Source organism: Echiichthys vipera (assembly GCF_963691815.1).
Source record: "Echiichthys vipera genome assembly, chromosome: 6".
Taxonomy (NCBI): Eukaryota; Metazoa; Chordata; class Actinopteri; order Perciformes; family Trachinidae; genus Echiichthys; species Echiichthys vipera.
In genome coordinates this window covers 15,961,083-15,984,268 of record NC_139831.1, presented here as the reverse complement: position 1 = coordinate 15,984,268, position 23,186 = coordinate 15,961,083, and the positions used below count along the sequence as shown (strand labels likewise).

The following is a 23,186-nucleotide window of genomic DNA, read 5'->3' as shown; positions in this document are numbered from 1 at the left end:
AGTATTTCTGGAATATTGTTGTATATTAGTGACAATGGTAGTTAAAGTGCCCAGGTGTTAAGATGCTGCACCATCTCTGTTCATGATGTCTGAATCAATTGTTCTCAGTTGGGGTTAATTCATCTCTTAAATAGTTTGGACCATTCCAGACGGAAGCTAGAAGCTGGAGTGATTTATGAAGATTTATTTTGTGTCAGACGCATTGCTCTTAATTGACTTAAACTCAGTTGTGGCAAATTTTGAAAAAAAAAAGGGAAAGAGTACCACTGAAGAGGTATATCACTCTGTCAGAGAATTTAGGAGTACCAGTATAATGATACCAGTAAGGAAATGCATCCTACTGGAGGGACATGAAGAGACATTTCCTTACAGATGGTCAGTGAAGGAGTTGGGCTGAGTTGGACCAAATCAGGCAGGCAGAGTCATAAAGGAATTCAAATACATGTAATCGGCTGTTATATTGGGTTAAACAGCAGGTCAAAGACTACATGCTTAATTAGGCTTCCTTGCGCACCAATTAGTTCCAAATAACCAGGCTCTTTAAATTACTCTGAAAAACGGGCAAAACCTTACAACGCATGAATGCAGAAAATGTAGTGCTGAAGTTCTGAACCTCAAACAGGGCGAGTAGAAACTATTCATTGACATCTGTTATAGAGTATGCCAAATGTTTTTGTGTGTGTGTGTGTGTGTGTGTGTGTGTGTGTGTGTGTGTGTGTGTGTGTGTGTGTGTGTGTGTGTGTGTGTGTGTGTGTGTGTGTGTGTGTGTGTGTGTGTGTGTGTGTGTGTGTGTGTGTGTGTGTGTGTGTATGTATGTGTGTGTGTGTGTGTGTGTGGTTTTATATGCTCCAATTGCAATCATGAATTCACTCCTGGCTGCGTACGTACTCATTCCTCAGCGCGGCCCCAGGGCCGGTTGAGTCACCTGGAGGGCTTGTCAAGGAGTCATCATATCAATCTCTCCATCCATCTCAAATCAGTGCGCTGTTGCCCTGACAAATTGGTAAACACTCAACACATCTTTTCTTCTCAAAGCCCCCCCGACAGCTCTTCCTACTCTACTCCATCAGCCCTCTGACTGCTCCAGAAATTAGATATTGGCGTCTCACCAATGATGGGGACTCAAGAAAGTCTCACCATTATGGATTTGTGATTTGTGAAGTAAAAGATGGTTTGGAGCAGGTTAGATGACATTCTTATGACTGTAATCAAGGTTATATTCTTAGTGATGAATAGCCATGATTGTAAAATTGTGACAGCTTCATGCTTTTATTGTCCTTTAGTTTTTTTAAAAAGGTTTGTGCTGATGAGGTCCACTCCAGAGAGCTTTCTTCTAAAGGGATACTGTGATTTTGACTGAGATGCCTGAAGGACGTGATTGAAGCTTTGAATAGAAGCTCTATCTGTGTGTGAGTGTGTGCAAATGATAAGAGTCAAACTGCGAGAGTCAAAAAATGACTTTTGAGTTTAAGCCTGCTTCTGTGTTAATGCATCCATTCATATGTGTTTGAACTCTTATTTGTGTACAAACAAGTAAGCGTTCCATTTTCTAATTTTATGACAGATAGTCTGGTGGGTGAACGCGCATGCATATGTGAGTATTCACGCCTCAGTGAGTGCAACATGTGCAGATTTCTGGCAGAAAAGGTGTTCGAGCCCACCTACGTCTGTTCTCAAGCTTAGGAGGTAGGGTAAGATGCTATGTATGTATGTATGTGTTTGTACAAGAGAGAAATCTTTTTTTTTTTTAATGTGTGCCTGCTGCTAAGTTTGTCTCCCGAGGGGGCTTCCAGGCAGTAGGTGGGAGGCGTGTTGGAGAGGGAGTCTAAGCTCTCCAAATCCCTGGATTCCATGTCTGTCAGAGGCAGGAGGTCACATCGCTTACTGCTCTGCCAGGAGAGACAGAAACAGAGAAAGAATGATTTGGGAGGAGAGAGAGAGAGAGGATGAATAGGAGAAGGAAGGAGAGAGGGACGATAAAGAGGAGAGGGAAGGAGGGCTGGAAACACTTCCTTGCCTTGGGCCTCTGGGACAAATTACACTGGAGAAGGGTTGTCAGTTGCTATCATACACACAGTTCCGTACACACACACACACACACACACACACGCACACGCACACACACACATACGCACACATGCACGCACGCGCACACACACACACGCACACACACACACACACACACACACACACACACACACACACACACACACACACACACACACACACACACACACACACACACACACACACACACACACACACACACACACACACACACACACACAGGGGCCAATGTCCACTCACAGGTCATACACAAACAAACGTGAACAGATACTTTTTTCCATAAAATGTAAAGCTGACAAAGCGCGCGCCCACACACACACACACACACACACACACACACACACACACAGTGATATTGAGTAACACCCTTAAGGCCAAAACTCATATGAAAAGTCTGCAGGGAGAGCATGGAAGGAAATCAGATAATAGAATTTCCTGTGTACTTCCAAAAGCACATCTCCCTCGAACTGATTTTGTTGCTATGGAGATAGTCAAGTAAGAGTCTCGGCTGCTATTTGTGTGTGCTGTACAACAGTTCGCTTGTTTAATTCAGTCTTCCTTCTTTTGAGACAGTGTTTTGGCATTTCTGCTTTACTAGCCTGCATATATGGTGCAGCAGTGAATGATGGGAAGAAGAGAGGACAAGTGGAGATTACAAAAGGAGAGGATGTAACAAAGATCATGAACTAAACTCAGCAATGTGATGAGGAAAGAAAAGTTGCTCTTTTGAGTGGACCCAAGTATGTTCATAATTATGGTAATTATAGAGCTTTCCATTAAAGCTGTTCCTGGCGACATTTGATCTAAAAATAAACCTTAGAACACATCTCAAAACCTGAATTATTACGTGGAAATGCAACAGATGAGTTAAATTCTAGTGGAGTGCATGGTCGTTGTTGAGAAATCTTCTCTGTGAACTGGAACCAAAACTTTATTTTGAACAGCAGCATTTCATAAGAGAGCGCTGCATCATGTGAAAACGGATTTCCTTCACCACCTGCGACAACACTCACAGAAGAGAAGAAAAGTAAAAAGTTTGCAGTTTAAAGGTTCACATTATATGAAAAAAAGTAACACAACCACACACAACTACTGTCATGAGGGGCTGTATGAATTTTCGTATTACCCTAAAAAGGCAACTTAAAAGGAAGACAGTTTTGAAATCAAAATATCTCTGCTCCTGAAATGACACATTCTGCATAAATACCCAAGGGACACCTGTTGCCCCTTGTCATATATAGTCTTAAAAGACGACCATGTAAGGTATGTGTTAGGGAGAACTTTACAGGGTTTGTTGGCCTTATAGTGCAACCGGCAGACTAGATAATAAAAGGAAGTCTTTCAGTGACAGTCTGAAACGATGCAGAGAGTGTGGTGAGTAAATGGTATGGAGTAAGTGAGGTCTGATAAACATCTGGACATATGTTGGAATGCAGTGTTTACAGTGCTGCTTTAGAGGGCAGTTGTCAGGATGTGTCTGACACGCCAAGTGTGTCGCAGGGTTAACACACACAGGTACATGACTCAGCTGCATATACACTTAACAGGAAAACCAATTTCCCAGTCACAGAGGGGTTCCTTGGCTTTTAGGACCCTCTTAAGTTGATGTCACTGTAATGCTTTCTAAGTATAATGAATGTACTGTGTTTAAGGAATCACTCTTGAAGCAGAGTTCCTATTCAGACGCGGGGTTTGCATGTTTGAGTTATGATCAACTAGAGTGCTATCTGCTAGCCTTGCTGCTCATTTCCTAACTGCAGAGCACAGATTGATCTAGAAATCAGGTTATTTATGAGCAGGATTGAATTAACATTTATGTGTCCTTTTTATGTTTTAGAGGAAACATTTAACTTTAGCCAGTGACTAACAGAGTGGAGTTTGCCCTGTTAAACGTCCATGATTTTGTCCTGCACTGTCTTGTATTCTTTTTTTTTTGGCATATACCTTTTGAGAATCTTCTTGGGTTCTATTGTTTTAAATTCTTTGAACATTCAGCATTATTTGGCACAGTTGTTTTGGATTTTTGCGGCACAACGTTGAAAACAGTTGCTGTACAGGGTTCCAGATGTCGGCTTATGTTCAAATCAATGACACTTCAAAGACAAATCTTGTAAAGCTTCCTGTTGTTAAAGGTTTTTAGAATTGGCAGATAGTGCGTACCATTCAGGCCAAGTCCTAACAGGCCACAGTGGCCAGGGTTTGAGTCTGCGGGACTTCCCATCTCTATCCCCTACCTTTCCTGTCTGTCTCTTTATCAAATAAAGCAGATGCCAGAGCAATACAACATGCCAAAAATGAACAGTAACAATCAACATATTACTCATTATATGCCTTTTAATTATAAATATATTCGTTTTTTAGGTCATTGCATTATCTATGACAGTGTTTTTGTATATCTGTTTGTTATTTTTTAGGCATTGGGTGTAGCTTTGGTCCTCCTGGCTGCTCACATGTTTGTTTCAAAAGCATGAGTGTGTACATTTGTGTGTGTGTGTGTGTGTGTGTGTGTGTGTGTGTGTGTGTGTGTGTGTGTGTGTGTGTGTGTGTGTGTGTGTGTGTGTGTGTGTGTGTGTGTGTGTGAGCATACCATTAACAGAGTGCAGAGCAACACTGCAGCTACATGTTTGGTTTTGCTCCAGCGCCTGTCATCGACTGAGGGCTACTGATGGGGACAGACACTGAATATTTAGACTAATTAAATATCAGCACAAACACACAGAGAGATCCAGTGATTAAACAACCAGTTTAGAGTGTACTTTCTTTAATTCAAGGATCAAAAATATGACAATATAAAGTACAAGATTTGGCTTTAATCAATATTCTTGCGCACAAGTGAAAAATACAGTATTTCAGGTAATTTTGTTTTTGAGGTGGTGGGAATCAAAAAACCTTCTCTGGGACTCTATTCATTCTTAGCCTGGGTCTACACAGAAAATAGCTAGTTGCTTTTCACTCTCTAACACAAATAAATAAAGACACAAGTCACACTACTTATTTAAACAAAAACTTGACTCTAAACATTTGTGTATTTGAAACAAAATTCGGTCACTACAAGTTGAAAACCTCATATCTCTTTATGTTTAAAGCCTTCCCATAAAAGTGACTCAACATTAACGGTGCTAAAAAGTGTGCTGGGGGTTACTGCACCTACTAGTGAGCTTAAGCTTTTAAAAACTACCTGTAAGCATTCAAATATAGACACATTTGTTATGGCAATAACTCATCTCACAGTCCGGCACATTGTTGTTTTACTATAATGATGTTACAATGATATACTCTAATTCATGACAGCCCTCTGAGTGTGTCTATTTGTGCAGTATTAGCTAATAACATTTGATAGCATCCACACAATCATAGAATAATAAAATCATGGTGTTTTAGCTTGATAATATTTTTGTTATCCAATTGTTTTTGTGAAAGGGATGGAAGGGATTGTATCATATATTCTAATTATCGGAATCCTCAGCAGAAGCAGTGGGGAACCAAATGGCAAGCCATCAAGTAGGAAACTGCAATTTTGGAAGTATAATAATCTCCTTCTAGTTACTGGATCCTGACTGTGTTCAGGTGCGGGGAAATTAAGAATGAGCTAATGGCTTGTGTGTGCGTGTGTGTGTGTGTGTGTGTGCGTGTGTGTGTGTGTGTGTGTGTGTGTGGGGGGGGGGGGGGGGTAACAATCTTAGGACAGCAACTGTATCTACATCTGGATGTTGTTTGTTGTTGATACAGTTTTCCACTTGAAAAAAATCTTGTTTCTAATTAGCAGAATTATGTGGTAGCATTTATATTATATTATTATTGGGATGACATGTTCTCCTTAATGTTAGTTAAAGCAACAGTTCAACTACTCATCCCCATGTCTGTCAAATCACTGCTCAAGTCTAATGCAACGAGTGAGCTGTGCTGCGCTTTGTCCAATACTTTTATAAAAGACAAACAAAACCATAAAATTACTCCACACGGCTTTTACAGCACAATCTGTGTTTTGTAGCCAAATGATTGCACTCTTGTTCCAGAAGACTAAAATCCCATATCTCCCACATTTTCTCATCTCACAAATTTCTGGTTGCCCTTTCAAAAAAGTGTAAGTTGTTCTGCCTCTATCTGCTCCTCATCAGCAGTGACCTCCTGCTTTTTACTGTAGCTGTAAACACAACTTAATGAGGCCATGTTGCTTTTTGGTTACTATCTTAGACAACAGAGACACTGTGCTGCAAAGGCACGATGAAAAGAAGAACATCCACAACTGTTTTCAAGGTCATATTGAACATTTTCATTGGCTTAAATATGTGGGAGACCTCAACTTTAAACAGAGTGGGAGAGGTGTCATGTGAAATGTGTTTTTGGAAATCCTGTTTGTATTTGCTATTCATGAGTTACCCATAATTGCATGCTTTTTGGCAGCATGTGCTTACTTAGTACATTTGAAATCATTCTGAGTGAAGTACAATTCGTGCTGTATGGAGTAATATTATCTGCACTTTTTTAGAATTCTACAAAGTCAATTTCTACGAACATAAGATCTCTTGGAGACAGTTCACATGGAGCTGCAATCGGAAGGGAGCTTTAATGACTTTTAAAAGAGTGCATCAATCCTACACTGTTTCACAGTTTTTTTTCCTGAATCATCTGAATCCTGATCATAAGTGCATTGTGGATGGAAATGTATTAATTAGATAGCCTGCTGTATAAAGGGGTGTACAGTCGACAGGCATCACTATCGTGACAAAATTGTCCTGACAATGTGAAGACATAAAAACAAAGCCAGCCTTTCTGGTGTGAATAACAGTGGCAGTTTTTTTTCCAGAGATCTTTCTTTCTTGTCCCCCCACCCCTCTCACCCTCCGGCCCTTCCTCCAAGTTTGTGATACACTGATATCTCTTGGCAGCGGATGTGGGGGCCCTCGTGGAGCCAATTCATATCTCACAGTGCTTGTGTTCTCCTCCTCCTTCGTCTCCCTCTATCTCCCACCCAGCCTGCGAGCCTGTGTCTTCCTCTCTTGCTCCCTGAAGACGTTGCCTTTAATTAGAATTCAACCGAGAACAAAAGCTCCTCCGGCTGCGTTTATTTTCACCTCTGACCCCCTTTGACCTCACATTCACTTGCAGTCGCAGCTATATTCTTTCCACATTCTTCCCTAATTGGTCATTGCATAAACAAAACACTTTTCTTTTGCTTTAAGTTAGCACATTTTCACTCTGTGCGCAGTTTGTTTCTCTTTTCCTCTACTTTCTTCTCTTACATAAACCTCTCTCCCTTTTTCTCCCACTTCCCCTATCAAGGTCTTAAAAAAACACCTTCCCTGACCCTGCTCCCCCCCCCCCTTCACATCTCCCCTCCCTCCTTCCCTCTCTCTCCTTCTTGTGAGTCCTGTCAGTGTCTCATGGTGTTCTTGCCAAACTTGTCGCCGAGTTGTTGGATGAGCAGAGCCAGCTCTCCGGCGGCGTCAGACTTCTCCTCCAGGAGCTCGTAACGGAGGCTGGAAATGTCTTGCTTGATCTCTTTCAGCTCACCTACAGCACAGTCACACACGGACACAACAATCAGGGTACGTAAACCTTAGCAAATACAGACAAGTAGGCCAGGTATATACGAATATATGCGGCCACACACACAAACACACACACATGACCTTTATCTCACACACACACGGTAACTCTGTACACTCACTTATACTCCAGACACACTCATGCGCACACGCACGCCCTGAGCAAATAAGGACACAACGAGAGTGGGCCTTAATGAAGAGAACGTTTTTACCTTCATTGACTTCATCGCTCTCTCTGTCCACTTGAGCCTTTAGCACATACCGCTTAATCAGGCGCTTCATGATATTCTATGTAGAGGAGAGGAAAGCAGAAGATTAAATAGAGAGAAAATGATGAGGTGATGTGACAAGACACAGTGATAAGAGAACTGCACTGTGTCGCCGAGTGTGAAATGTCGCGTATTGATCTGTAGCCAATACGGACGCCTCGCAGCTGCCGCAAAGGCAGTCAATCCCTGCATATACTCTGGATATGACTATATACCTGTCACCTCACATACAAATGTCTAATTAAGTGACATCTCAATGCTTGGCATGTGTGAACCTGTGTATTTGTAGATGTTGAAGGAAAAACAACACACACCATCTTAGAGTGTTGACACGAAAGCGTGGTCGACCGGCGAAGGAAGTTAGATTTCCCTCAGGGAAAAAGGTGAAGGGCATGCAGACACAGGAGAAGAGCATCTCTTCCCTCCTCAGCGTGACACTTTGAGCTCATTTGCCGACTGCCTGCTTTCGATCTCCCTCAAACAGCTCATTAGAGGCTTTTTCAGCCTTGCTCCTTTGCTTTCTATTTCTTTTTTCCATTCCTTCTCTCCCTCTTTCACTCACAATCGGCTGTTCAATCCTGCCTTCTTTTCAGTCGATACATTTCCATTCAGATTCTTTCCTCTCTGTTGTCTCTAGCTCATCTCCCTACCAGTAACACTTCACAATAAGAGATCATCTACTCTCTCCTGTGCCCCCCCCCCCCCACACACACACACACACGCACACGCATATTGCGTTTTATACAGCATCAGTGTCTGCTCTGTCTCATCTTTGCTCAGCTCACCCTTCGCTCTGTCTTACCTGGTATCTGGTCGGTTGTTCACTAGATTTTTTGGGGATGAACTCTTCTCCTGGGCGTGGATAAGTCCTGAGGTGTTCATCCTGTTGCAACAGCAAGACGCAGACAACAGTGCAGTGTTAATGTCAAATTTCAGGGTTGAGTGATCTTCTATAAAGGGAGTTTTTAAAAAGGGTGTTAGCCCTCTGGCAAAACAAAACAGCAATGAAAGGCAGGGCTAAGTGTTTGTATCTAGTGCTCACAGGTGTCTTCAAAGAGAATAGACAGCATCACTTGACCAGAGTGAATCTTTATTAACTAATTTCTAGATGCCTTCCCATTCCATGTCCTTGCTTTGTAGCTTGTGTGTCATTTCAGCGCTGCAGTGTCAAAATTAGTTTTAACTTGAGTGTGCCTACTCATAATAGACACTCGGCACAAGAGGTTAATAATGAAAAACATGCAACATTTACGTTTTTTTTGTTGCTTTTTTTAAGATTAACTGACAAAGCTTTAAAGTTTAAAGTCCTCCTCCAGACAAGTTTAAAATTATGTGAAATGCTCTGCTATGATCAATTTCTGAGGAGTCTGAGGAGACTGTTGTACACCAAAATCAGCAACTAGCAGATGTATCAGAATGTATGTTAAGTGTGACGTTAGGTAGCACTATTTATTTATGTTTGTTAGCATGTAAGGGCAGTGGTGAACACAGCTACACTGTGTTTTTGCTCTTTGTAGCCTTCTGACAAATCCATCCTATGCCGGAGGTTTCATATTATCGGTCGATATACTGGTCTGGCTCTATTTTAAGCTAAAGCCAAATCACAGTTTTCAATGTTAAAGACCATTCGCTTTATCTTAGAGAGCAACCAAACTTTCAAAATGATGAATATACCTGTATAATGTACATGTACATATGTGAAAATTGATAAAATATTGAATGTGTATGCATTACATTGAGAAAAGATCATTCTAAAATGCTATACATCATAACAGAAAATGATTAGTTCATAATACAACTTCTCTAGCAACCTTCAAGAAAAAGAATCAGTTTAGTGGAGTAAATGTCATATATAAACAGTTACTTATAGTAGAGATCAGTCAGGGCTACATTCCCTTGTGCTCTCATTAATTTTTTTTCATTTAGCAAGGAAATCTACTGTGCTATCTGAAAGAACAAAATGTACAATACTTTTTTACTACTTTGCAGAACAGAGGGCACCTTCTGAAATACAAATGATTTGTGATTTGTGAGAGGCAAATTAATGTCTTTATCTACTCCAGCTTCATTGAATAGCAGCTGGCGAGTACTGCTTCTTTTTTGATGTGGATGTGAGGAACACATTGCAGAGGTTTACCAATGCCCATCTAACAAAACTTAAATATCTTTCTTGTGTGCGCTGTGATCTAGTTTTTATTATTAACCTGCTTTGTTGGCCTCTGCTGCCTCCATTTAACTGAAATTATTATTATGTTTTAATTATTTTTTTATTATTAATCGACCCAACTACAGTGAACTTACTAGAGGGTCTAAGTATCAACCACTGTGTGCAACCACACACACATATACTTGATATACTTGCTGAACAAACATGAACTTATTACTTTTTTAAATTAAACCTATATACAAACGTTCATTAAAAAATATTGCCAGAGGCTCAGTCAAGTTTTTCACTTCTCGCTATCTTTCTGAAACACATGCAGCTTTGACACAATTAGCGTCCATGTGGTGCATCACTTTCTTCGAACAGTGGATATCCCACATGAGAAACATGGACCAAAAGACTGAGAGAAAATAATAACTGATTCAGAAAGATCACACCATCTTCTCCCAATCACGCTTGACATTCTTGACGCTGCATTGTGTGAGCTTATGTATCGATCTATTGCTGCACCTGCTTGGTTCTACGGTTAAACTGTCAGAGCTGCAGAGAATTTCAGGAGCTTACAGAGGCAGCGGGGTGTAACCCATCTTGTCCCCATCTGAAACCTACCCAGGCATTTGAGCAGACGCAGGAAGACAATGGTCTTACTAATAGCTTGGCCAAAGCGCTGGGGTGAGCAATTTGAGCCGAGGAATCAGACATGCCTGCAGACAAGGAGAAATGCCTGCAGACAAGGCCAGCACTAAGATTCATTCTGTGTTGGGCTATTCTGTTTTCTTCATGCAAAGCTTTGTGATTTTTATTTTGATGGACAATCCTTGAGAGCGAGAACGTGTGAAAATGAACGAAGCTTGAACTTTGCATGTCAGGCGTGCAGTAGGAATATTATGTATTTTCTGGGTCTTAACCACAAGGCCATCTGAGCACGCTGAAAATGATTAAAAAACAGTTGACCAAGGACTTGAGCCCTGACTGAACTTATCCTTTGCCCTTTTAAAATATTTCAACCGTTCTTTAACTGAAGGCCAGTGGAAAACAGACCGTAACATCATTAAGATGGGGAGGAGCCTGCCAAAGAGGAATATCTGTATAGAAAGGGCCCAAAAGCAAAGAATAAACTTCAGAGGAATGGAACCAAATTCAATTTGAAATTGTTGATCGTAACTTGCTTTTTCTGTGTAAACTTTTACTTCATTATACTGTTTGTCTGTAATTGGAGGCAAGAAAAACAGCAAGTTATATATGCTGTCAGTAATTAGTTTAGAATGATTGGCTACCAATGCAGTTCCTGAAATACATAGGAATAGTTGAATTTAGCACTTAGAAAGGATAATAATACTGACATGAAGAGAATCAGCCTATTATTTAGTACAGGGATAACCAACCCAAAACCCTTTTCTAATTCACTATGAAAATAAATGGATTCACACTAGGATTTCTTTTTTGTATGCTAAATGTAATAAAGTGCCATCAAAATAGGAAGCTTGTTAATTAAAAAACAGCGCCAGTGGATGATCCCCTGGACCACACAACAGAGGTACACCTGACCTTGGCAGGGCTGCTTGTATTAGATCTGCCTCTTGGCAAAGACAAGTGAGGACGGCAGACGTCCAAAGATTGAAAAAAGGCGACTCAATGAAAAATTTAATTTGCCTTTATAATGCCACCGCATACCAATCCTAAACCATGTGTTTGATTTGCCACATGACAATTGCTGTATAAAAGGTTAACTTTATCTGTCACATATTATTAATGTTTGTTTATTAATTGGCCACTGGCCACCTGTGCTTTGCAAAAGCGTCCCCAAGGAACATGATTATAGACACTTTGTAGGGGTGCCCAGTAGGTCACCTGGTAGAGCGGGTGCCCCATAAACAGAGGCAAAAAGTCCTTGCCGCAGCAACCCAGGTTCGATTCTGACCTGTGGCCCTTTGCTGCAAATCGCCCCCCCCCCCTCTCAGTCTTTCCCCGATTTCCTGTCAAACTCCAACTGTACTATCGAATAAAGGCATAAAAAGCCAGAAGAAATCTTTAAATAATGAACATATTATAATAGAACAATAATAAAACAGAAAACTCAAAAGATGAGAATACAATACAATAATATAATCCTAAAATGATAAAATGGAATAATGCTAATAAATGAATATTATATGGCAAAAATAAAACTAAGCACATTAGTCTTTAATGTATACAAAATAAAATACAAAATAGAATATTAATAATGTTTAATATTAATAATGTTATTAATATTAATATTAATAATATTAATATTAATAATGTTATTATTCGTCATGAGATTAGTAATCAAAGGGTTTACCGACACTGACCTTGCCCTGTGAGTTCAGCATGCCAAGCTCCAGCTCGTTGTTATGACGACGGCTGTTGGCTTTGCAGAGGCGTATCAGGCAATTCTTGATGCGGAGGACCAGGTAGTAGAACGACTTTGGGCTGGGAACCAGGTTGAAGGGGACGGGAAGGGTGCGTCCCTCATCAAAATAGGAGAGCCACAACTTGGCTCGGGCAAACTTCCACTCCACGTCGGCATCCTCCTGCAGAGGCAGACGGGGGCAGAAAATGCATTTGAAATAAGCAGGGCTGATGAAGACTCACAAAAAAATATCAGATTGTCTTTTGGTGACAACTTCCCAACGAGTTTCCCACTTTTATCTTGTATTCTGTGCTTTTGTTTGTTGCCATTGTATTGACTTGTTAAGGCTTGTGGTATTTTCAACTCACTCTGTAATTCTCCTGCACACTTAGAGGTGATTAAACAATGATCCATATTGTCTTGCTGACAACATCACACCCTTTCTAAATTGACTGACCATCTTATTTATGCACCTCTATCTCCTGGTACGAGCTGTTGATCATAGCAATGAGCATGTTGAGAAGGACGACCACCATCGTGACATTATAGACTCCGTACAGTACGTAGCCGATGTTCTCTATGAACTTATGGTCGTACTTCAGCACCACTGAGATCACTTCAGACAGCCCGAAGATCGACCAGAACAGAGTCTTAAAACTCTCCTCCACCCTGGAAGGAAAGAGAGAGAGGACGTGGCATTGAGAAAACAGTACGTGACAGTCAACACACACATAAATGCCCACAGTGTTATCAGCTAATTGCTCTCCCACTCAAACACACACATGCATGCATTTTAATATTGTGGGGTTTATGAGGTGGCACTGATGAAATAACTGATGAGTCATGTCCGATTTGAACATTATCCCACTTATCCCTTACACACACACACACACACACACACGCACACGCACACGCACACGCACACGCACACGCACACGCACACGCACACGCACACGCACACGCACACGCACACGCACACACAAAACAACATGTTTGACTTCTGCAATGCAGAAATTGACTCAACTTGAGATCATTTGGTTTTATAGAAGTCAGTTCAGTTAAGCCTGTAGCTTTGTCCTGTGTTGACCTTTACACAAAATACTGGAATGTCACTGCAGTTCACGGGTAAACAATAAAGGTTGGTTTTTCACTCCTTAACTTAAAGGTCCCATATACTAAAAGTGACATTTACATGTGTTTTTTGATGATAAAGCAGGTCGAGGTGCTATATAAAACGATCAATCCACAGAGAAATGCACACAATCTGTATTAAGAAACTGTGTCTTTAAACGAGCAGTCAGGACTTCTGTACAGATGTGATGTCACAACTATACTATATATAAGTAGAAAGTGCCTCCACAGTGCCGTTACAGTCATTCCTTAGAAAACCTGAAGATAAAACGAAGAAAATGAATGTGAAACATGTCTCTTTCTTTTCCTTTCAACTCATTCTTTTCTGAGATTCTCCGATCTCTAGTAGAAACCCCAAATACTGTATGAGTATGAATCTGAGAATATATAGAATATGTATGTAGCCTTTTTTGGGGGGGAGGGATCAATGATGTATCTAGAAAGATAAATGAAATGATTTTTCATGATGGTCAAATGTTAATTGTGAATTAAATTCACTGGGACTGTCCATTGTAGAGTTGTGGATGAAATGCGTTCCGCTTTTCCTCTCAATATGAAAAATCCGACTGCTCATTTTGTTCCATTTAAAAAAAATGTAGCCCCCCCCACTGAGATCCACAGTCAAATGCCTGCACAGCCTGAAGGATCATTCTCTGAAACTGACCCAAGGTACAACAGCATAAAGCTGGAGGGCTGTCAACATTGACATTCAGAAGACATGTCTGTTAAATATTCCAGGAGCATGGGCTTGAGATGACAGAAGGGGGCTCAGTAGGGAGGAAGCCGTCTGGTTGAATTGCTGGAGGCGCTGGAGGTGGAAGGAGGTTAAGGGAAGAGAAGCTCTATAGGCTCCTCGTCTGAGGCTGTGGGTGTCTTCCAATTTAACTTCTTTCAGAGAGACATAGTTTCATTGGCAAGCAGAGAGCTAGGTGAAGACACAGAGAAAGAAACAACCTCACATGCATAAAAAGACAGACGCAAACACTCACACACACACACACACACACACACACACACACACACGAAAACAGAGACTCTTCAGAGTACTTCAGTTTGACCTTTCAAAGTACATTCTTTAACCTTCAAGACCAGATCTGTGTCTGTTCTATCTAACTCCGCTGCAAAACATCTGACAATATGCCGTGCCTTAATCCATCACATTCTCTTTAAAAAACACACAAGGAACACATTGAGTGCTTCCACGAGGTAGAGATAGACAGATGAAACGCTGCAATTACTTGGATATTGAAAACCCCTTAACTGTGACTTTTCTTGCATCACGTTAAGCATAGAACAATCATTATTTTTTGCTCATTAGAAAGACTTCTTCTAAATGACTTTCTCTATCAGACTAGCCTTGAGGTATCTGTCCGCAGCATCTATTCCCTGTGCATCGCTGAACCTTAGTTGACATGATTAATGGTCAGTATTCACCATGCAATAATAGCTTTTAATTTCTGTATACACCATTTTTCCTATGAACTTCAAACATGCTCTCAAATGGAAAACACATCCCATTGTCACTGATTTCTCCATCTGCTCACCTACTAACATGACAGATATCCTTATGATATTAAGCCAAGGACCACTGCTAACCCACATGATGATCATTTAGATGTGAGGTTATGCGCAGAGCTTTGTATTATACGCTGAACATTGAACGTACAGAAAAACACGCATGCTACCATAAGAGTCACTATTTCAGACTCCACCCTCATAGACTTAATGCCATATTCATGTGGAATAATAAGATTTGATTTTTTTTTGTTGCACAGAACAGCTTTGGTTATTTCACATTTCTGTTTTTCTCTTTGGTTTAAAGTGGGTGGGATTCAGTTTGAAAAATATGATGTTTAATATTTCTTTCTGCACCAATCAGAACAGTTGGTGGCCTCTTTGAAATCTGATCAGACCATAAACTGTCTCCTAGAAATTCTTTACTAAATAGTTTTTGCCATTCATGTTGTGCTGATGAACGCAATGCCTCTATCATGTTCACAAGCAATGCTTTTTTGAGTGTACTGCAGGGGATCCAAAGTCCCTGGCATTAGCAGGCGTGCATACAGATGAACTAGTGCTGGCCAATGCTGAATGAACGATTATTTTCGACTGAAATTTTTAAAAGTTTACGACATACCGGGTTCGCCCGTATAAACTGCCTTTAGGAAATAGCCATATGCTATAAATATATACAGTATGGAGATTATAATTAGAGAACAAATCCATTTTGAGCTCCAAGTATTAATAATATCAATATAATGCTAAAATGCTCACTCCATTTACTTTTTTTCTCATATAAAAAGGTGAGTGTAGATAATAAGGGAGGGCTTTGTTCCAGGCAACATTGATGTGCCATTAAACCCATCACTGGCAGTGACAAATGCCAACACACGCAATTAAAAGTACACACTCACCACGTAGTTGGCTATTTATTCACACTGTTCATCTGTTCTCCTGGGCAGACTGGTAGTTTCATACAAAGTCCTAAAATTATGTATGACATATATCTGTTGGCAGCGTTACTGATTGAACCATCCATGTTAAACGTACTAATATAGCAACATACATTTACACCTCCTCACTTCTATTCATAATACACAAATACCGATAGAATATAGAAGTGAAGCATCTGACACCAGGTTGATTGTGATGCAAGCCCCCCCCCCCAAAAAACAAAACAGAATTTAGGAGAGAAAACTAAAGAAACAAAACAGAGATATTTGATTTTGCATGAGAGTAAAGAGCCTTTTTCCATACTGGATAATGCTGACGCACAAGCAGCCAGTGATGCTGTGCGCCATCATTTGTTTTGCTCACCTCGTTTTCCGCTCGTTTTGCTTCACTAGAATCTGTGTGAGATGCCTCTCTGGGAGGAAGTGCAATTATGAAAAATTTAAAATGCATCCTCGGAGATCAACTCGAATCAATTTGCATTTGTCTTTTGCTAATGTCAGCTCAGGTACTGGTCATGTGTGTATTATAACTGAGATATACGAGACACTCGATGCTCTGGATAATGGAAGACTTTTTAACAACGTAACGATGAGATTATTTCATTTTAAACTTGTGTGTATGTGAGTGTGTGTGTGTGTGTGTGTATGTGTGTTATAATATAATTGTACATCAGGCAGTGAATCAGCAGGGACTGTGAGCATCTAGAGACAGAGATGTTATTATCTGTTATTAAGAGTGACAGCTCCCAATAGGATGCAAACAGCATGACACACAAAAAAAAAACCTTATCCCTACAAGATACTGACAGTAAAGAACTTACTGTTTGTGTGTGTTTGTGTGTGCGGGGGACTGGTGAGTCACCTCGGCAAACCCAATCACCATCAGCCCAAAAACAACAACCCCCTCCTCCCGAGACAAGCTCTCTGCCTCTCTTGCTTTATGCTCTAAGTTAGTCTCGGTCGTTGTCTTAGCTCCTCACTCTCTCGCTATCATTTATGGCCTCATGTTCGTTTTCTCTATCTCTCTCACCCATATTCTCATTATATTTCCATTGCCGTTGCTTTTTTATCTTTTACGCATCACCCTGTCTCCTTCTCTCACACCCTTTCGATCTTTCATCCCAATAGCTTTTAGCTATTTTTTAATTATTTCTTCCCCTTTCATATATTCCTCCTCTTTGTTTAATCTGCAGCAATCTCGCATTGGCCAGATGAAAATGTAAATGTAGACTTTATCAGCGCCTCCAACCATCCTTCTGCCCTTCAGTCATTAGTAAGATATTGTATTTCTCCTCTCCCCTCCTCTCCTCTAGCCAGAAAGGCAACTTTAGACGAAACATCTTTAAATATTAAATTGAGTTTAACTTTCAATCTGTCGCGCCAAAGGAGCTGTCACCATGGTGACAGCAGGGGTTGGGCCTTGCCCACCTCAGATTTGAATGAATGAATGAATGCTGCTCCTTTGAGATGCCTGCCTGCCTGTGTATGTCTTTGATGGAGCCAAAAAGGGAGAGAGACAAAGAGAAAGATCAAATATAGATGTGTGTCTCTCATGAGTGTGCCTGTTTATGAGTGCGTATATATTTGTGTGACAGACAGCGGATAAAAAAGAAGGCTGCTTCGGTGTGGGTCTTCAGGCAAATTGTGATGTGTTGTCTTATTAAGCGGGGAATACAACACCACAAGATGAGCAATTAGGGTGTTTTGATACTGAATCAAGCACGACATCAACCACTCTGTTTTAATTTTGCCAGATCTCTTGCTGTCTGTCTGTGTCTCTGTTTCTAGATCTTTTCAAAATAAGCAGCACAAACCATTGTGTAGGGTGATTTAGATTTGGGTGACTAATATGTGCGATATCAGCCAGTCACACTGAAGGGTCATCCAAAAACACAGATGGAAAATTGACAGGGCATAATTACCAAATTCAATGTCTAGTCTACATCCTCAAAGCCCCTTCACATGAAACGCTACAACGGAAAACTACTGTTTGAAAAATAAAAACAATGCAAACCTTTAAACTTTGTCTTGCTCCAAGTATCTAAGGTAAGCAAACTTTTAGTTACTTTAGAAAGAAATAGGCTAATCTTATCATAAGTATAATAATGGGACTCACTTGCTCGGAGCTAGTATAATACAACAGAATACAGCAATTGCAATTACTTTATTTTTATGCATTTTACATGCTTCCTCAGATGGTGAGAAGGTTAACTTTTTGTCGTGGACATGCAGCTTCAGCCTCATTTCAGCACATCATTTAGCACATTCTTATGTATGTAGCCATCGTATGCATATTTACATCCATGCATGCTTATACTTCGCACTTAGCCTACACTAAAACCATTTTGTGTCAAAGTTGTAAATATTGTCTGTGAATTTTATTTTGTTGTATGTGAATAATGCCTGTTGTGCTACTCATGTGAATATAATGTTAACTAAGCTGCAGCTGATAAAATCTGATTATAATGGCCCTTAGTCACTATCCGCGCAAGCTTCTGATTTCCACTGGCTTGTATGCGTGCTGGTATATAACGAGGTGTAAGTGTAACACAGTAGAATGTCCAAACATTTACCTTTCCTCTGGTGTTACTTTATTTTATACCGCTGAGGCCCTATAAACTTCTTTACTGAATTCACAATGAACTCACAATCAACTCGCCTGTTACACGTTCAAAAACAGTATGGCTTCCCAGTGTGTGCATCTTTGCTGATGGACCCACATTACTTTATAGAAAACCACAGGCCTTAATAAACACAGCCATCTATTGGCACAAATGTACACACATAAACAAAACAGAAAATGAACAATATGGCTCCTACACTGATAATGACGGTTTCACTCGCCAAAAATGAGTCAGAAATGAGGGGCCCACATCAACATTGAATGATCAATGTATCTACAGGTAATTCATTCTTCACGTTATGGCCTAATGTTCCCATGACCAAATATGAAACTCTGCTCTTTAGCCTCTTAACTCAACTAAAGGAATACATTTCAGTACAAAGACTTGGTGAAATGTCAAGTCATGGTCTCAGTGTTATTTCAGAGGAATTACATCTCACCAAGAGGGTACACTGAATGCTTGACATCATCTGTCATGATAATGGAAGAATTTGCTGAAATATACAGAAAATTGGCACACACTCAAGCTACTGGTCCGAACATTTCAGCCCATATTGGTCACACCACATGAAGGCATTCTTTTTCTGTTATGTGTGTATCTCTCAGATGTGCTTGACTGGTAAAGGCTGAACACAACAGACTGCATTGGGATTGGCGTCCCATGCTTCTGGTGTCTGTATCAGCTATATTCTGTAAAAAAAAACAAAAAAACAAGGAAAATAACAAAGCAGCTATATGGTTACTGATAAAATTAGTTCCACCATCTTTTCTGAATCTGTTCAAGCATCTCATGTAATTCAGCAAACACATCATCCACAAAAGAGCATGTGTACGGTATCGTTCACTTCTCCTCTCCCCACACTTCTGTTATTGATGCCCCGGCTGGGGATGCTGTTTTACCAAATAAAAATATCCCTAAAACCAAATGGGGGGCAGATGCCTGTGTATTGATGAACTCTTCTGAGCGTGGCAAGGCATTTTTACATGGTCAGAATGAATGCCGGTATGGGCGGGAGTAGACAGAAATTCAGTGGGAGCGGGATAAAGTTAACAGTCCTGTGCAGGGCTCGACCAGGAGAGTGTGATTCGATTTTTCTTTGTTTCGGAGGGGAGAGGGAGACACACCTGGTGGAGACCTGCACTCTACTGAGTGCACTTTTCTAGTTTACATTGCATTACAAGGCTTTGTCCTTGGCTTTAATCTGATATGCCTTGCCGGTACCGTCTCAGTGCTCATGCTTAGTCTTTCAATTCAATGAAAATACATACATGTTCACTAGTATGCAAAAAGGTCCACGTTTGCAAAGAAACGTAATTCCTCCAACACAAGATAAAATAACACATTGTGGTATATAAACAGCATATAAATGAACAAGTAAAAATAATTAACAACTGGGAATAAAAGAACAAAATATATATTCTAATATCTGATTTCTTCCTACCTTTCCAAATGGTAGAATGAGTCAGCCTGACCTTCTCTCATCCTCTCTCTTTTCCCTCCTTTGTCTATGCATTCTGGCTGCTCTCCCACATTTTGCACGAACAAACAGCTGGTTCAACAACACCTGCATACACATCTTTCCCTGTGGTTCTCTTTTCATCCCTCATTCCCTCAATCTCCCTCCTCATTCCAAAGGACTTTACCTCCCTGTTTTGTCGCACTGCTGTTTGCTCTCCCTATGAATGTGCTGTATATATTCAGTATTATTTCCAATGTTTCACTTCAGCATCTGTATAATCATTATTTTTGATTTGTTTCAGAGGTCCCCTGACACCCTGTCTTTTTATTTTTATTCTGCCCAAAAATATGCACAATGTCCACCTCTGACTGTTTCAAAACACTGTATTCCATCCATCTCTCCCTTTTTCTGCCTTTACCTGCCCTGTGCTCTCCCTCTCTGTCTGTCTCTCTATGCTATGGTGTCATGCATGGTTGACTAGAACATAGAGACAGGTCCACCAATGTCCAAATCAGAATCACGATGTGCATGTGTGTGAATCGATCTGAACATAAATGTTTTAATTTCCCCCTAAGCACTTGTTATAGACACACATTGAGGGAGAGGATGTGTGAATATGTTTGTATGAGCGTGCCCTTTGTATATGTCACTTATCAAGTTTATTTGCACATAAATGCATGGGCATTAAACAAAGGGCATGTGGTGTGTGTGTGTGTTTTTTAATTGTGTGAGTCAGATAGCTGTCTGTGCCTTCGTGCCTCAGGGGTTTGAGTATGTGTGGCTATTGCTCCTCAGTCTTCATTAAGCCCTATCCAGCTGTGCATATACGTGTATATGTGGGTGAGTTTTAGCTTGTGTGTGTGAGTGAGTGTGAGAGTGATATCCTCTAACTCATTTCTACATCATACCCCACTCTCCTTCCCCTCACATCACTCTCTCGACCCACCCAGCCTGAGTGGCCCCACTTGGGGTATCATTTCTCCCTACACCTGGCACTTCCTCATGTTCCTGTATCAGAACAGGACCAGCCCTTTCTTTGCCCTCCATCAAACCTCTCTCTCTCTCTCTCTCTCACACACACACACAGTGCTGGTTGACAGGAAGAATGGAGATGAATGATGGGAGACTGTTCTTCACAGTTTGTGCACAGCATAGGTGAGACTATTATCAACAATTGTACACAAACATATTGCAGTCACACCTAATAATTAAACTGAGTGGGCCAGTTAAGTAAACATGCACAGACACAAACAAAACACAAAAATGCATCACAGTGTACATACTGCAAGACAATTATCGACACAATATTGGACAAAACAGATTACAAAAATGAGACGGTGCAAAAATAATTTCAATACTGTCTCTCTGCACAATGGACTTTCGCTCTGTCAAACACTCTACAGACAAGCTGGAGCCACACTGACCCCTGGTGGCAAGACTGACAACAACAGAATCTGAAAAGATTTTTTTTGTCACACTGAAACCATCTTTATACTACAACTTCCACTGCCGGAAGTTAGCAATTTAAAAAATGTCAGAGGAAGATCAGCGCGGCTCATTTAGAGGCAAGGACAGTTCCTTGCATAAAAAGAGGTCGGAGCGGAAATAGTTTCTATTTTTGTCACAGCTGTGCAAATACTGATTTTTTTAAAACACCCTCATTGATCTCTAAAGTAGAGAGGAGAGTTGATAAAGAGGACAAAGCTGGATCATGCAGCTGTGATAGAGACGACTGTGTAATGGTAATGATAAGGCACTTCAATCTGTGGGGCCCGGGGTTTTTTCTGTACTTGTCTTTGCTTTTTGAAAAGTCTTCATTATATCTGCCTCTCAGGTTGTGACCACAATCTTTCTGTCTGTCCATTTCAACTCCATTAGTAACTGCTTCTGCCTGCCTTTCTGTCAGTTAACTCCGTCTCCTGCCGCTGCTGTCTGTCCGCCCATCATGTTGCCTGGATCTTTGGCTCCATGTGAGCAGCCAAGCGAAACTTGCAGCCTCTAAGAGCCATGTGATATGGTTCAGAAGAAGAGCTACTGTATATGCACAGCACAAGTCAGTAAGTCGATAAGTCAGCATGGGAAAGAAGTGCAATCACCCACCTTTTATGATCAGTGATTCGATCAAAGTGAATGTTCAGCTGTTCATAAACACTGAAATGTTTCCCAGGCTTTACATACCTCACAGGTAATAGAAAAAATGGAGGATAATGGCGGTCAAACATCCCGTGCATTTAAATAAACAGCTACGGCTAAACAAATACATACATAAATACCGTAATTTCAGGACTATAAAGCGCACCTGACTATAAGCCTCACCAGCTAAATTTAGGGTAAAATACAGATTGCTCCATATAAAAGCCGCACCCGACTATAAACCGCAGGCGTTTTGATGTGTAATTACCGTAGTATATAGGGGTTCCTGCTACCACGGAGGGGATTGTCGGGACAGAGATGACTGTTTGGGAACGCAAAGCGTCCCATTTATTAACAATAAATCTTTCAATCATTCAATCAAACTTTCACATCTTTGACATGGCGAACAGCATTCGTGCAGAGTACAAATAATACAACGGAGCAAAGTAATACAAAGTGCTCGCCTGTAACACGGCAGTAAAAGTGCAGTCCCGCGGCCGTTTACGTTATCAAAATAACCAGCCATTCATTGATGTCAAGGGTACGTGCAGCAGCTCTATTTCCTTCTTTGACAGCCAGATCGATTGCCTTTAACTTAAAAGCAGCATCATATGCACTTCTCCGTTTGTTTTCCATGTTGAGGGTGTTTGCATGAACACTTCCTTCGCGCAAACTGTCGCTGAAGCTCTCCTACTCTTTGTTTTGCTCTCGTTACCTGGCGCCAGATGTCTGCCTCGGTCTCGCGCATCCTCGGTAGCGCGCCCCTGGTTACCGTAAGCCGTAGAAAAGCCGCACCGTTGTATAAGCCTCAGGGACCAGAACGAGGGAAAAAAGTAGTGGCTTATAGTCCGGAAATTACGGTACACTACTTTTATGTAGCACATCAGCAGTAGGAGTGTGATATTACACTGTTTTTATTTCCTAACTTTCTGACTTGATCATCCTTAGTAAAGGTATTTAAATGGC

General features: G+C 40.8%; 1 protein-coding gene across 2 annotated transcripts in view; it reads right to left on the bottom strand.

Annotated features, from left to right (window-relative positions):
• Positions 1-7,441: 7,441 nt before the first annotated feature.
• The window catches only part of trpc7b (transient receptor potential cation channel, subfamily C, member 7b), a gene marked incomplete at both ends in the record, with an annotated part of 45,703 nt that continues 29,958 nt past the window's right edge, over positions 7,442-23,186 (bottom strand). Inside the window, 5 exons of one of the 2 annotated variants that reach the window (XM_083915577.1) lie at positions 7,442-7,581; positions 7,829-7,904; positions 8,688-8,768; positions 12,374-12,601; positions 12,894-13,089. In XM_083915577.1, the coding sequence (XP_083771703.1) occupies positions 7,442-7,581; positions 7,829-7,904; positions 8,688-8,768; positions 12,374-12,601; positions 12,894-13,089 (721 nt within the window). The remainder of the gene's footprint in view (positions 7,582-7,828; positions 7,905-8,687; positions 8,769-12,373; positions 12,602-12,893; positions 13,090-23,186) is intronic. The other variant, XM_083915578.1, reaches the window with a different exon arrangement.